The following is a 15862-nucleotide window of genomic DNA, read 5'->3' as shown; positions in this document are numbered from 1 at the left end:
AAATTTGCCGAGATACCCTCGGCGAATGAGAGCTTCGATCTCATCCTTCAGCTGGATGCACTGCTCGGTGTTGTGGCCGTGGCCTCGGTGAAATCGGCAGTACTTCCGTCGGTCGAGGCCCTTTGCCTTCAGAGGCGGAGGCCGTCGCAGGTATTGTTCCCCCTCAATCTCCATCAGAATCTGTGCACGAGGAGCGGAGAGAGGAGTGTAGGAATCATACCTGGGGCGTGCCGGCCTCGGAGTCTGTTGTCGGGGTGACTTTTGGATTCGTCGGGGTGGTGAGACCCGACTATCGGTCGGGGGTCTGCTGGGTTCGGCGGGTTCCCGACCTTTCCTCCACTTCTCCTTCGGGCCTCTGGGTTCGGCCAAGCGTCGGTCGGATGCCCCTTCATCCATGCGCATATACTTGTAAGCGCGCTCCAGTAGCTCGGCGTACGTCCGGAGGAGGGTCTTGTCCAGAGAGTAGGTGAATCGGGATGCCCTCAGCCCCCGCTTCATGGCTGAGATAGCCATGTCTTCGTTGAGGTCCCGGACCTCAAGCGTGGTCGTGTTGAATCGCGCCACGAAGTGTCGGAGCATCTCATTTTCCCCCTGTTTGAGGGAGAAAAGGCTGTCCGACGTTCGCGGCGGCTTCTGACTGGTGCTGAAGTGGGCCACGAACGAGTGCTCGAGCTGCCCGAAGGAGTGGATACTTTCCGATCGAAGATCGGAGTACCAGGCCCTGGCAGCCTTGCGGAGTGTGACGGGGAAGCCGATGCAAAAAAGAGCGTCGGTTGCCCCTTGGATCGTCATGAGAGCTTTGTAGCTCTCAAGATGGTCGATCGGGTCGGTGGAGCCGTCGTATGGCTCCACGTGCGGCATCTTGAACCGACTGAAAATCGGTTCATCGAGAACTAGTCGGGAGAGAGGTTGGGCGGTCTGGAAGTCGACATCGTTCGAAGACTTCTGGCCGTCCACCTGCAACTGCACGAGCCGGCGGTCGATCTCCTCGAATCGACGCTCGTAGTAGTCCGCCCGTCGGTGCTGGGAGACCCCAGGAGTGGCGTCTCCAGAAGATTCCGAAGGGGAGGCGAACGGCGTTCGCGGCCGCTTCTCCTTCCTCACCCGTTCCAGCAGAGAAGGAGAGGGCTGGTGGGACCGTCGGTCATCGTGCCATGGCCGTCCCTCCTCCTCTCCGTGGGATCGCTGTTGAGGGCGCTCGCGCGGAGGCGACGGGGACCGGCGCGGTCGTCGGCGGCTGCTCCTGGAAAGCATCGGACGGGCCGCCGGCTGTTGCTGGAGGCTCTTGACTGCATTCGTCAGTACGGTCATCTGCCGTACGATGGCCGCGATCTGCGCCTCCGTGGTCACTGCGGGGCGTGGAGAGCTAGGCTCCGCCGCCGACGGTGGCGGGGAGGCCTCTTCCCGGCGGGAAGAGCACCTCGCCGACCCGGTGATCCTCGATCGTTGGGCTCTTATCTTCGTCATCGTGCTCTCCCCTACCTGGTGCACCAATCTGTCGCGGCCAATCACCTCGTCGTCCGATCGCCGGAGAACGTGCACTTGCAAAAATGAGAAGTCCACACTGACCGGAGGCGGCTCCGGCGGGGACTCTCCGACGGTCAAGTCAGAGAGGTGACTGGGCAACAGTGAAATGAAGACAGAGGGCTCAATCGAGGGAGAGAGGGAGAGAGGTGCGAGCCTGTGGTCTCGAGGTCGAGAAGTGGAGAGCCCCTCGCACTGTTGCCTTCCCCAATTTATATAGTGGAGCACGGTATGGCGTGGACAATTGAGGAACTGTCAACTCACTGTAGATTGTCAGAGTCGCCGTGAAAGTGTCACGTCGTCGTGGGGCTGTCAAATCACCAGGGTTGACAACGCCCTCGGCGAGACAATGCCCCTAGAAGTCCGTGCCGCATGTTGCTGTCAGGACTGACAAGCCCTGACGGCTGTACGGCGATTGGAGGAGCCGACCGACCCTAGGTCGGTGGCCAGCTGAGTGACGTCGGGCCCCTCCGTTGGTCGGCGAGCCTTGCGTGAGTCGGCCATCAGATTTCTAGGTTCAGTCGGTCGGAAAAGCATGCCCGGCCGACACATCCTCAGTCGATTGTAGGCCGTTAATTGGCCGGTGATGGCGCCCGTCGGTCGGTCCCTTCGTCCGTCGGTCGGTCGGTCGGTCCCTCCGTCCGTCGGTCGGTCGGTCGGTGGGTATTCCCCAACACTTTTCAAAGATCCTCATACTTTATGTTGGGATGTATGTTTAAAACTCTGTTTTTTTTCTTTCTTTGTTATGTTCTTATGAACCCTGTATTCCACCAAAAAAAAAAAAAAAAAAAGGATCTACGATTATTTGGTTCGATGGTGGCCGGTTGATTGGATTTTTAGTTCGACAAGTTTGGTGATAAGTGCTTAATTTTTCATGGCCTAGTTTTTGATGATGTATATGTAAGCTGAAACCAAGGTTTCCGTGGCACGATAATTCCATCATGACAGCCAGGAATGGAATATTTGGTATGGGGATTGGTTTGTGGAATTTGTGGCTCCCATTCATGCTCTCTCTTTGGACAAAATTCACTATGCTATTTTCTTACATCATGGAACTAATTAATCTTTTGAACGGGATGCGTTTTTTTTTTTTTTTTTGTGTGTGTTCTTCCAAAGATATTAGCATGTCCTCAGAAAGGATCTTATGGTGCTGATGGATACCTTCCACAAAAGTACACTTGATATGACATGGATTAATTTTGTTTTGGTTGTTGAAAAAATAATCAACTTGTATGGGTCCTGTTGGGATAAATCGATCGACTTTCATAAATCGACTGATCTCCAGTGCAGATCGATCGATATCTAATTCTGACCCCACAAACAGACATAATCCTGAAAGCGACTATCGACCGAACATCGACCAAACAGGCCGATACTACTCTCAACCGACCAACCGAACACACCTCACCGACTCAAGATCGGCAAGCGATCGATGTTCGAACACTACAGACAGCAGACTACTTCGACCATCGGTATTTCAGAGTTCTCAACCGATGGTTAACCTCCGACGCACAGTCGGCCGACTCATTCGACTTATCATAACTGTCATGGACGGTTATCCCTTAAATATCACGGCGTAATCTGTGAAAAATAATAACCCACCACGAGATTATAGCCCAATGATTCTACGTCATAAAATGTGGGACCATATCCGATGGTTACAACTATCTTTTCTATAAAAAGATGGTAAGGCAACAGCATCGGTAAGCCACTTTCGAGCTGAGCTCTGCTACTTTTCTCATTCAAAAATATTGTTGTCCAGTTTTTTTCTCTGACTTAAGTATCAGAGGATCCCCGTCGGAGACAACTCCAGTCAGTGTGGACGTTGTTTTGCAGGTTCTCATTCCCGACGACAGACGATGAGGGAGTTGGCCACAACAGATTAGCGTGCTAGGTAGGAGAAAAGACAACTCGCAATGATGAAAATTAGAGCTCAACGGTCAATAGCAACTGGATTAGCGAGGCACTCTTCCCGTCGAGAAAAGGCTCCTCTCTTGCCTCCGGTAGCAGGGCCCAATTTTTCGCGACCCGTGGTCACCACGGACATCCAGATTGCTGCGATCATGCAGCAAATTAACATTCTTACGGAAGTGGTCAGAAGCCTCTAGCAGCAGCAGACCCAGCCACCACAGTCACCGACGGAGTAATCGGTGGCACATTTGATGCCATTCAGGCACAACCACCGTCATCCACGGCAATCTCCATCTCTTCCTCCAGAGCGGCCGTCTCGGCTCTCTCATTGGAACGAGCACGGCACTCGCGGCGCTCTCGACGCGCCACTCACCATTCACGGTGCCCCTCTCTTTCTCAATTAGATCAGATAAGGAAGGAAAAGCGATCGCGAACACCGTCTGCTTCTCCCTCTAACTCATCGGGAGGTTCAACTCCTAGAGTTTTCCACCACTAGCGGCTCGAAGACTACGAATGTAAGTTCGAGAAAATTGACCGCCAACTCGCCCAACCCAAGATGGACAATCAGAAATCTTCAAATGATTTTGATTTCCATGCTGCCCAACCTCTCTCTCGACATGTCTTGGATGAACCGATCCCGACTACGTTCAAGATGCCGCACGTGGAATCCCATGACGGTTCTACCGATCCAGTTGATCATCTTGAGAGCTACAAGGCTCTCATGACAATCCAAAGGACAACCGACACCTTTCTATGCATTGACTTTCCGATCACACTTTGAAAAGCTGCTCGAGCTTGGTACTCCAGGCTTCGATCGGGAAGCATCCACTCTTTCAAACAGTTGAAACATTCTTTTGTGGTCCACTTCAACATCAGTCGGAAGCTGCCGCAAACCTCGGATAGTCTTTTCTCGATCAAACAAGGAGAGACCGAAATACTCCAGAATTTTATGGCCCGATTCAATGCGACCACGCTCGAGGTCAAGGACCTTAACAAAAATATGGCTATCTCGGCCATGAAAAGAGGTCTGAGAGGATCTCTATTTACATATTCTTTGGACAAAACTCTCCCTCAGACGTATGCTGAACTCTTGGAGCACACGTATAAGTACATACGCATGGACGAAGGAGCCTATAACTGGCGTCAAATCGAAAGCAAAGGTCAAAAGAAGAAGCAGAAGAAGAATGGGGCTCTGATCGAATCAAGTAGGCCCCCGACTAAAAAGCGAGCCTCATCCCGATGACGGAGTCCAAGGTCGACGTATAACAGATATGACTCCTATACTCCTCTTTCTGCTCCTCGTGCACAGATCCTCATAGAGATCGAAGGGACAGAATATCTACGGCACCCTCCATCGATGAAAATGAGGAACCCCGATCGAAGAAAGTATTTTCGATTTCACCGTGATTACGATCACGACACCGAACAATGCATCCAGCTCAGGGATGAAATAGAGGCCCTGATACGATGAGGCTACCTCAAAAAATATCAGAGGGATCCACCGACTCAACCACTAGCCAACTGAGGAAGCTGTAAATAATCAGCCGACTGCGAGAGTCGTCAATATGATCTTCGAACGATTGAACTGAGGGATAACTCTCAAAGAAGAGTCGGCGAAATGACAACAACTCAATGTAATAACTTTTTCGAAAGAGAATATTCGGAGAATTCAAACTCCTTACGACGATGCTGTTATTGTTTCGATAATTAGCTAATAAAAGCATGACGGATATTTTATTCTGCTTGACTTCCTTCCGAATGCAACTACTCGAAGAATCAACTGCTTTAGTGTCGACTATATTTCGGTCCTCTTGCAAAAATCGACATCCTGACTATGATTTTAAAGCGACATCAAGTATGCAGGCTTTCACTGTAAAAGTCAGAGGATCGACTATCTCGACACCGAATATACTTCGGCTTTCACTGTAAAAGTCAGAAGATCAACCATCTCGACATCGAATATATTTTGACTTTCACTGTAAAAGTCAGAGGATCGACTATCTTGACACCGATTACATTCAGGTTTCCTTGTAGAACCGACTTATCGACTTCAACTGGAGGGCAGTGCCAGCGATGTAGACTTTCTCCACAAAAGCCACGCTGCCCTCATAGTCGGCTCTCCATTGAAGCAGCTGACTAATTTGCCGACTTAGTATCAACTAAAAAAGGTAAAATGCCAAGATGACCAAGGTCGGATTGGAACTATATCGACATGGCCACGTTCAGTCGAGGGATATTCGGTTTGCCACCGATTATCAAACAATACAACGTATAAACCCGATCAAGCTTCGGATAATGGATATTCGACTTACCATCATTATCCTAACTAAATACGTCGAAAACTATGCGACTAGATTCTACAAAGTCTGCGAAATGGTCGGATCTACGATCTACATTCAGAGATTATTCTACAAATAGACATTGCAGACTCGACGATACAGAGGAGTATTTCAGAAGAGAAGTACTTCTTTCATTATCAAAAAAAAGAGATTATAAAATTGAATCAAAGTCCAATTACATATTTCTTTACAAAAAGAAAAATCAAAGAAAACGCCGACTAATCTTCATCGCCGCCCTTCGCTCCACTGAAGAATCGGCAGGCCCACCTTGAATCGTCTTGTTCGACAAACTCCACCTTCCAGCTCGGGGGATGATATGACTCGAGTTGAGCTGTGAAGATGATTGATCGATCACATTATTCAGCCAACCATATCAACAGCTTGACCCACTCATACAGGAACAGAAAGGGTCTCATCCGGTCGACAACCACACCCTCCTCGTATAAGAGCTAAAGGAGGGCTTCAAATTTTCATCCACCATCAAAGATGACCTTGATCGTGCAGTTGAGACGGGGATGCGAGATATACAGTAATGGGTCGTTGACCCCACCATCGGCACCAAGAGTGAAAAGTTGACATCGGCCCGAAGCACAATGCCACTTCCGAAATCGACCAACAATCGGATTCGAGAACAAGAAAACTCTCGGGCTCGACAGGGAGTCGTTGGCCAGAACCTCTGACCAACCACCCCCTGCAGGAATCTTACCCATTGGAAGAACTATAGAAAATCCAAAGGAACTCAAGAAGAAAACGATAAGAAATATTTTTGCACGAAAGTAGCTCTCTGGCAGAGCTCTCCCACCAGAAGAGATAAAATGAGGGATGGATACCTGGCTGATAGCAGTCCTTTATAAAAAGAAACTCAAAGAGAAAATGACAAGAAAAATTTTTGCACGAAAGCAGCTCTCTGGCAGAGCTCTCCCACCAAAAGAGACAAAATGAGGGATGGATATCTAGTTGACAGCAGTCCTTTATATAGAGGAATGCCCAACAGCCCAGATAAAAGCAGCTAGATCGAGATCACGCCGGATGATGATACGTGGTAGCATCTGGACCCATCATCGACCCAACGGTTCGACGCACCTGCATCAGATTAAACTACGTCACCTCCATCCGCGTGTACAGCTCCGACCCAATAACATCCCGACACGTGATAGAAATCTATATGCCAAAATCAAATCGCACAATGCTGGTTCGTCTTCCCGATATAACGCCTGACGTCGGCTCACCTTTCGCAAATGATGCCTAACACCAAATCTTTCTGTTGATATGACAGCTCAAAGATGCAAAGTGGTTGATCGGCCGTACTCCAAAGAATGTAGCGGCAGAGTCAGGATTCGACATGACAGACAACAACTCCTTTCATCCAAGACAACTGACCACATGACAATGCACACGATGACTCACCATTGGACTCAGATGTGGGGGGGCAACTATTGGGATAAACCGACCGACCCCCGTAAACCGACTGATCTCCAGTGCAGACAGACCGACACCCGACTCTGACCCCACAAACAGACATGATCCTGAAAGCGACTACCGACTAAACATCGATCAAGCAGGCCAACACTACTCTCAACCGACCAACCGAACACACCTCACCAACTCAAGATCAGCAAACTATCGATGTTCGGACACTACAGACAGCGGACTACTTCGACCGTTGGTATTTCAGAGTTCTCAATCGACAGTCAACCTCCGACACATAGTCGGCCGACTTATTCGATATATCATAACTGTCATGGATGGTTATCCCTCAAATATTGCGGCGTAATCCATGAGAAATAATAATCCACTATGAGATTACAGCCCAATGATTCTACGCCATACAATGCGGAACTATATCCGATGGTTACAACTATCTTTTCTATAAAAAGAGAGTAAGGCAACAGCATCGGTAAGCCACTTTCGAGCTGAGCTCTGCCACCTTTATCATTCAAAAATATTGTTGCTCAGTCTCTCTCTCTAATTTAAGCATCGGAGGGTCTCCGTCAGAGACAACTCCAGTCAGTGTGGACGTTATTTTGCAGATTCTCGTTCCTGATGACAGGCGACGAGGGAGTTGGCCACAACAAGTACGTTGCTTTTATTATGATAAAAAATAAATTATTAAAAAAATAGAAGATTGAAAAGTCCTTGCTTGGATTAAGATGCATGAAAACTTCATCCTAAGAACATGATTTACCACTTACATACGGATCTTCCATAATCTTATCTTTCAAATACAATAGTCTTGATTTAGTCCGATCTTTCTCTAACAAGCATAGTAGGTAGGGATGCTTGATCCAAGAGACTTACTTCATATGTCCAGTTAAAAAGAAAAAAAAATAAGAGAATGGAAAAAGAGGAAAAATAAGGTTTATGTCTTAAAAAAATCCCAGACAAAGCACAAAAAGCAAGAGAAAAAAGATCAGTAGTTTTTGGAGTTGTGTTTAAAATAGTCAGATCTAACACTATTTACAGGCCCTATCTAACGGTGGAGAAGATATTATATGATATTTCAGAAACATTATATTTATTTAGGAATCAATATTCTCTTTTAAAAAATTATATCTTAAAAAAATTAATTAAAATAAAATTTAAAATTTTAAAATAATTAAAATTTATAAATAAAAATTTAAATCTTTTTATTTTCTAAATAAAACACCAACTCTTGTCCCTAAAAAAGAAGGCCTCCTATCAGCTTGAGACTTCCACCCCATAAACCTATATTTAATTTTATTTTTTATGTTCAATACGATGAACATTGATCAATTGGATCAAGCCGAATTTTTGTTCAATGTCTGCTATAACTTTTGATAATTTAATACCCTCTTTTTCAATTTCTCAATGGATTTTTTTTTAAAAAATAGGGAAGGGGGATAACTTACTACAAAGGGGATACTCCTTCATCTGCTCAAATGACAGTATGGGTGGTATTCTACTAACTAAAGAGGCCGTTTATGGGTTAAGCTTTTTAAGCAAATTGCTCAAAATTCTCGCACCTTATTTATGGCCCATCAGGAGCCCAACTTGTTATTCAAATAGCAAGCCCAAAACTCAAGCAAACTCAAATTTTGGGCTCCAAGTCTAGACTATGGTCGACCCAACTGCCACGAGTCCACCAACAGACCGATCCCAAAGTAGATCGAAACGCGCCCTGACTATTCCTTCTCACACCCAAATAACAGTAAGATTTTATGATCAGAGCCGTCCAATCGAGCAACGAAAAAAATTTAGTAATCCACCGGATCGTAAACGGTCCAGATCTTCCCGCTGGACCTATAGGTACTTCGGCGCAGCTCTCCATTTCCTTTCCTCTCGTGAGCCTAGGGTTTTTTCTGGTTGCGCAGCGGCGCGAGAGGGGGAGCCGCAGAAAGATCTCCTCGGAAACAGTCAGCTTCTTCCACTTCCCCTCCCTTTCTCCTCTTCGATTTCAAAACCCTAGTTTTCGATCTCCGAGGTTTTCAGTTTAAAACGGTTTTTCTGCTGTCCATATCGATGCCCTTGGTTATTGATACGACGTGTTCGATTCTTTTTTTTCATTGTTGGATCTTGGTGATGCTCCTTTGAAATCGAGGGGTTCTGCGGTTCTTGGTGATATATATTCCCATTATGTGCTTTTTGTTGAGATCTGATGAGAATCTAATTCAGTTGATATTGTCGGCTCTTTTACTGTAATGTAGCTGTGAGATTTTGTAGCAATTTGGAATAGGTTATTTTCTATCTTCTTTTACAACTTAAAATAGGAATATGAGTGCGAAATATTATGGCATGGATTTTAGTTCCTCTTATTTACTGTCAAAGCTAGATGCGTTTTCAAAGGTTTAATGATGGGATCGGAAAGTCTACTGCTGAATATTTATAATTACGTATTAGGATATGAGGCATTTCTTTAATTTTTTTGAACAATTTTAGGAGAAAACTTAGGAGACCTTGTGTGCTATTAGAGCCATGTAATTATACAGAATTTATATCCCTTGCATTTTAGTTTTCTTGGTTACATGCAGTAGAATAAATAATTTAATTGTAAAAAATGAGAACTATTTCGGTCTCCATAAGCAAAAACTGTTTGATGAGTACCTGGTTATCGATTTCAATGTTGATACTTGTAGTTATTTTAATAAGAAATTAGCTATTGAGAATTTAAAGAGTTAAATGCAAGCAAGATGATATAAAAAAGTTGTTTTGTTTTCTTCCAAGAGCTATTCTTGAGTGAACTCCTTTTTTTTCGGGGGGGGGGGGGGGGGCTTTTGGAGTGGGGGTTGGGGAGGGTAAATTGGAGCTGTTTGGTTTTCATTGAGGTGAAGTGCTAGGTTACAAGTTTCTCCTTGCTAATTATCTCCTTAAGCGTTGAAGGGGTGTTTTGAAACTTTTTGCTACTCTGACTGTGGCACTGAGTCTGTCTGCTGCTCTGTTCTGTATAGAAGGTGAGCTGGCTAATTAGCTTAATCAGCAGGTGCTCTACTCTAATTGCTGCATCCTTGTGATTTGCGTTTTGTTGCTCTATGTTATATGTAATTGTTGCCATCTAAGCTAGTGGTCTTGTGTTCAAAGTTTTAAATCTTATGAGATAGGGCTATTCTGATTTTCCCATGGAACAGGATGCGTCGTCGTCCCGTTCCGTCCCGACATTTGGGACAGAGAATGTCCCAAGGGGTTCCGATCGGGATGCTGGGACGCTAGCAGGACGGCTTGTCCCAACACATGGGATGGTATCCCGTCTCCGTTTTTCTCGGGACGTCCCGCTGGGACCTGAATCCCTACTTGTGTTCACAATTTTTTCCCTCTTTGGTGACTCCACACTTGAACAAATTGTTGCATCAGATAGGTTTTATCAAGAAAGCAAACCATTTTTATCTTTTTAAGATGGGGCCACCCATGTTATGCCAGGTCAGCTGGAACTGGTGCATATTGGTTCCAAACTGCTATGTATCGGGCGTATACTGGACCGCTAAGTACGGGAAGCATAACAAGTGTTAATAAGCCAAATCGATCTTGTATCAGACATATGGACACTACACCGAGATGGTTCCAACATGGGGTCTGATATCAATACGGTGAACCTTGGGCCACTACTTCCTGTGCACATTGGATAAATAATAAGAACTTTTTTATGATGAGTGATAAAATTAAGACAAGTGAGATATGTTCGATCACCTTTAGTAAAATTGCTGCATATTGAGAAAAAATATGCACGGCAATGGTTTCACAGAAAAGTTCATTTCTATCAGAAGTAATCATATTAGGAAGTTAAGCATGATTTGAGAATAATAAAATGAGGATGCTGAGCATACATGCATGGTTAAATTTCATGTTGAAGTTTGGATGACGCCATCTATTCACTAGGTTAGTTGCTTAATTCAATTTTGCATGAATGTGGTTTTATAGTTGATACATGACTGTTGATGTTAGAGCCAAGAGCCAAAACTGATACTACTATCAAAATATTTACTATATTATTTTAATTTTTTTGAAGTTATATATCTGTAATATTATTTAAAGTTTTTGGTAGTTTTGTATGAACGTAGAAATTCATTTGGTTACCTTAGTTTGGCTTGTTTTACAGACCATGGAATTGATTTTGGACTTGTTTTTTGGTCCATGCTTGCAATCAAGAAGAAGTTATTGGTAAAATGAGTATTTGAAAAGTTCATTTATCATTAAGTTTTTGTTCACGATTTTTTCTGCAAAATTTTTTTGTCCTGCTGATATTCTCGTGTCCTCTGTTCTCTCTTCTTTAGTTAATATTATGCATTTTTTCCCCATTCATTTGGTTGTGTTTCTTATACCCTATAGGCTATAGGGTATCATACTTTGCCTAGGGAGTGGTTGGTCATGTGGCCCTCTCCTATCCACAAGGCCAACCTCTTGTTTTTCATTATCATTTGCTTGGATTGTTGAGCTGAGCTTAGATTTGTATCCTCTCCTGTCTTTCTCCATTCTGTTTTTATTCGCTCTCCGTATTTGGCTTGGCTCATCACACATGTAATATCTAGTTTGCGTGGTGAATTATTGTCAGAATGAAATTAGTGGATGTTATTTGGGTAGTGGCAACAAATTTATTTGTGGCATTCGTGCTTATTGTTATTGTTGGGTATTTTTATGTCCGAAGGAGACTCTTGCATTTGTGCCTTGATGGATCCTTAGCCCAGATATTGATGATGCATAATTCTTGTTGTATGGGGTATTCATTATTGGAAGCAAGTTATGTCTGTCTCACTGCAACCAGATAGGTAGTAATGATGTGCAGAACTTTGGAGAGAATGCTTCCACCTTACTTCCACAAGTACCTGTTGTTTGCTAATCTTATCTTCCAAAATGGCTATGAGATTTATCTTGTAGGAAGCCATCTAATCTTGCTGAGTATAAATAAGTAAATACTGAATGATTTTTTCTCCTTAAAAAAAATCTGCATTTATTGTCGTATTTTGTTTCTCATTTACTGTTTGTGAAATCTACCAATGGTTGAGCTGCATATTTTATTCTATAGTGAACAAATGATTTGGTAAAGGTTATAATTGTCAGATTAAGGAGTCTTTTGAGTTGTGTGCATCATGTTGCTGATGCTCATTTGCCTTTTTATTTGCAGTTAGTTTACTTACAGAAGTAATTCTGCATTACTAAATGGCCCCACCAGCTAAAGGTATGAAATTTCTAAAACTTAATCAGATAATGCACAAATTTTATTGTTGCACAAATACTTTTTAACCATGTTACTTATATAGCCGCCCATACTGCATTTGTTTGGATCCTTAAATGCTGTTAGTGTTTGTCTATTTTGTAATTGCATTTGTTGCTTCATATATAAGATAGTTCAAAGGTAAGGATTTATGATCAGTTCATTGAATCAAAAATCACAAAGTAGTAAACATTGGGATAATGTCGAAATATAATTTCAGTTAGTGAGAATTATATGACAAACTTTCAGTCAGTTTAATTTGTGTTCTGCCAACAATGTCTATGTAATAAAAGTTGTTAAACAACAAATCACCTTTATATTTCATTTGTCAGAAACATCGCCTGGAAGAACTTGACCATTTGAAACTGAACTAAGTTTTTCTTATACCAAGGAATATAGTGAGTGGGAAGTCTAGGTGATTATCTAGGATTCCTCTTGGTTGTTAGGTATCTTTCAGTTCTAGCCAAATAATAATATTAGTTTGTTGGAGTAGCACCTATTCTTGTTCTAAGTGCCTTTGTTTTTGAAATGATATATCAAGACTGGTGCTGAATAAAGTGCTGATTGCATATGATTGCAAATTTTAACAAATGTGAGTATGTTACCTTGATTCTTTAAGCTGAAGATATGCAGATGAGATAACCCTATAACTACGTGATATATTGAATTTCTCAAAATATGGCTTTGGAAAGTTCATTATTACTGTAGGTGGTAATGAGTTTCTAAATGTTTGGATTGTGGTCATGTGTTACTGTTGTTTTGTCTAGACACTAAAATATTTCTACCTGGCCATGATGGTAGCAGTTGGGACACATCAGTTTTGATACTTGATGAGTCCTTTCATATTTCAAGTAAAATATGTTGATTTTAAAGTGATCATAAAATCAGTCCGATTGGCATTAAATAACTGCATATGTGCAGTTACTTTATTGCTATACTTAATTTACCTGATTACTTGAAGACTGGGTTTCTAGGTTTGATTCTAGGCCTCTCTCTTGCCTAAAATTGGTCCGGCCACAAATTGAAAAACGATGCAAAAGAGTTGACATTGATTGAAATGGCAGTCATACTTGTTTTTGCATTTTGATGGATTCTAGCTTGATTCATGTAACTCATACCCATTTAGTGGAAGTAAAGTTTGTCGATTAAGGTTTTTGCAACAAAAAATATTGTCATGAAACAATGGAATGCAGTTTTAATAGGTTGATAGCTTCAACTTAGGTCAACCTTGTTTCCTGTTTGTTTTCTTTTGTGGGTTAAATATGCCAAGTTATGGGCTCAATTACTAATAAATGTTTCACATAATGCATGCTATCTGTTTTCTGCATTTTTATTAATATTTGTTCCTTGAATGTTGATATAATCGTTACATATGCAGTCATATATAGTCACCAAATCCTATAGTTGAGTTCTTGGAATCTGAGAGGGCTAATAGTAACACCCATCTTATTTTACCAACATTGAATTGGATGGTAATGCTTGTTTTTATAATGGGCAAAAATTATCATGCATGACTGCTGCATTGATTGTCATCTTTTTTACCCACTTTATTATACATGTGTTGAAGAAAGACCGAACCCTATTTTTTAAACTAGAATTTGACCAGTATATCACTCAAGGGAAAAAAATTATATGAAACAGAATGGCTTAAGTGATTTGTCAAAAAGCTTGAGAGTATGTTCTTAAAGCGATTGTATCAACAACATTGTTTGGTAATTCTTTTTTTTTTTTCCAAATAATGTATTTTGAGGGAGTAATTCCCTTAGGCATTGATGTAAAGGCTACTTTATCTGCAAAGTCAATATTTTCTTGCATATGGGATTGGAAGTTCCTTGCTGCAAATCTTACAAGCTAACGTCATCCATTTGTTTGATTTTTTCTTCCCCTAATGACTGCGATAAAATCATGTCTGAACTTGGTTACAAGATTATTATAAATTTGTAGTCTTGCTTGGAAAGTAATGAATTGGAGACTGGGACCAGGGAGGAAGCTCCTTGATTGAGAATCAAATAGGCCAACTTCATTGGTATTGTCATCTCTTCATTCTAAAAGGAGGATGCGAGCTTGTTTGTTCCATGTGCTTGATTTCCATCGGACAGACTTGATGACTTGATGCCCAGACTTGATAAAGGATACTTTATAAATTTTGCAATTTTGTTTGAAATTTGAAAAGCAATATAGTCAGGTTCTGTAGATGTCTTACTCCAGTGCACTACGGTTGCAAGTCTCATGAAAATTGTTGATTGTAAATCATCACTAGCTTTTATCTTTGTATCTTCGTTAGTTGCATTTTCAATCTTTGAGCCTCTGTTGTTTGAAAGTATTTTGAAAGTATCACCAAGTTTCAAGCTTTTGATTTTCTCTCATTTTGTACAATTGCAATTTTATCGTTTAGCAGCTACTGCAAAGAAGCCTGATGGCAAAGCTCAGGCTTTGAAGGTTGCCAAGGCTGTGAAGTCAGGGGCTTCTTCCCTGAAAAAGAAGACCAAGAAGATCCGTACTTCTGTAACTTTTCATCGTCCCAAGACATTAAAGAAGGAGAGAAATCCAAAATATCCCAGAATCAGTGCCCCTCCCAGAAACAAGCTAGACCAGTATCAAATTCTCAAGTATCCCCTCACCACTGAATCTGCAATGAAGAAGATTGAAGACAACAACACACTTGTCTTCATTGTTGATATCCGTGCAGACAAAAAAAAGATTAAAGCGGCTGTAAAGAAGATGTATGACATTCAAGCAAAGAAAGTTAATACCCTGATCAGGTCAGTAGGTTCCATATTCCTCATGCCGCCTATCTATGCATATTTTCGTGTGAACTGAATGAGTTAGTGATATCCTTCTGATCTTCTTTAATCTGAGACAGGCCTGACGGGACAAAGAAGGCGTATGTGAGATTGACTCCAGATTATGATGCCCTGGATGTTGCAAACAAGATTGGTATCATTTAAGCCTGAGATTCAGCCGTTAACCAATATGTTTTGCTTTCAGCTTTGCATTTTGTATTAGTGTTTAAAAAGCTTGACTTCAAATCCTCAGTTTTGTTTGCATAACTTCACTTTCTAGTTGTTTTGAACATTCTAAAGACAAAACTTGAAAGTGTATTCTAGAGTAACTACTTTTTTACTTGAATCCCTTTTTTGGCAGCAGTATTATTGAAGTGTTTCTCTCTGCTTTATATAAATGCTTGTCTTGTGCATTGTGGTCCCTGTGAGGCATATCAGCTGTTTAGATCACTGTGTCTCCTTGTGTTTGTGCTCAAGTTTTACCCCCAATAATAAAGGGTTGTCTCGCCATCCCAATTGCGCGGGTGCTATTTGTTTTGTCGATGATGTTTTGGATGGGTAAGGAAAGATAGTTGTAGTTTTGGTGGCAAGTATCCTTCCAACGTGCTGACACCCTGGAGTTTTGGATTTTGTATCCATGTATT

General features: G+C 42.4%; 1 protein-coding gene across 2 annotated transcripts; it reads left to right on the top strand.

Annotated features, from left to right (window-relative positions):
• Window positions 1-9007: 9007 nt before the first annotated feature.
• On the top strand, window positions 9008-15564 carry LOC105058922 (large ribosomal subunit protein uL23). 2 transcript variants are annotated; one of them, XM_010942006.2, is made up of 4 exons: window positions 9008-9148; window positions 12346-12399; window positions 14834-15197; window positions 15299-15564. In XM_010942006.2, the coding sequence occupies exons 2-4, from the start codon at window positions 12381-12383 to the stop codon at window positions 15381-15383; spliced, it is 468 nt and encodes a 155-aa protein (XP_010940308.1). In that variant the 5' UTR covers window positions 9008-9148; window positions 12346-12380; the 3' UTR covers window positions 15384-15564. The 2 variants fall into 2 exon arrangements, with proteins under 2 accessions (XP_010940308.1, XP_010940307.1); XM_010942005.4 differs by having other exon boundaries at window positions 14831-15197.
• The last annotated feature ends 298 nt before the right edge of the window (window positions 15565-15862 follow it).

The sequence above is a fragment of the Elaeis guineensis genome, chromosome 16 (genome assembly GCF_000442705.2).
Source record: "Elaeis guineensis isolate ETL-2024a chromosome 16, EG11, whole genome shotgun sequence".
Taxonomy (NCBI): Eukaryota; Viridiplantae; Streptophyta; class Magnoliopsida; order Arecales; family Arecaceae; genus Elaeis; species Elaeis guineensis.
Note: the sequence above shows the minus strand (reverse complement) of the source record. Positions and strands in the feature narration are given on the sequence as shown.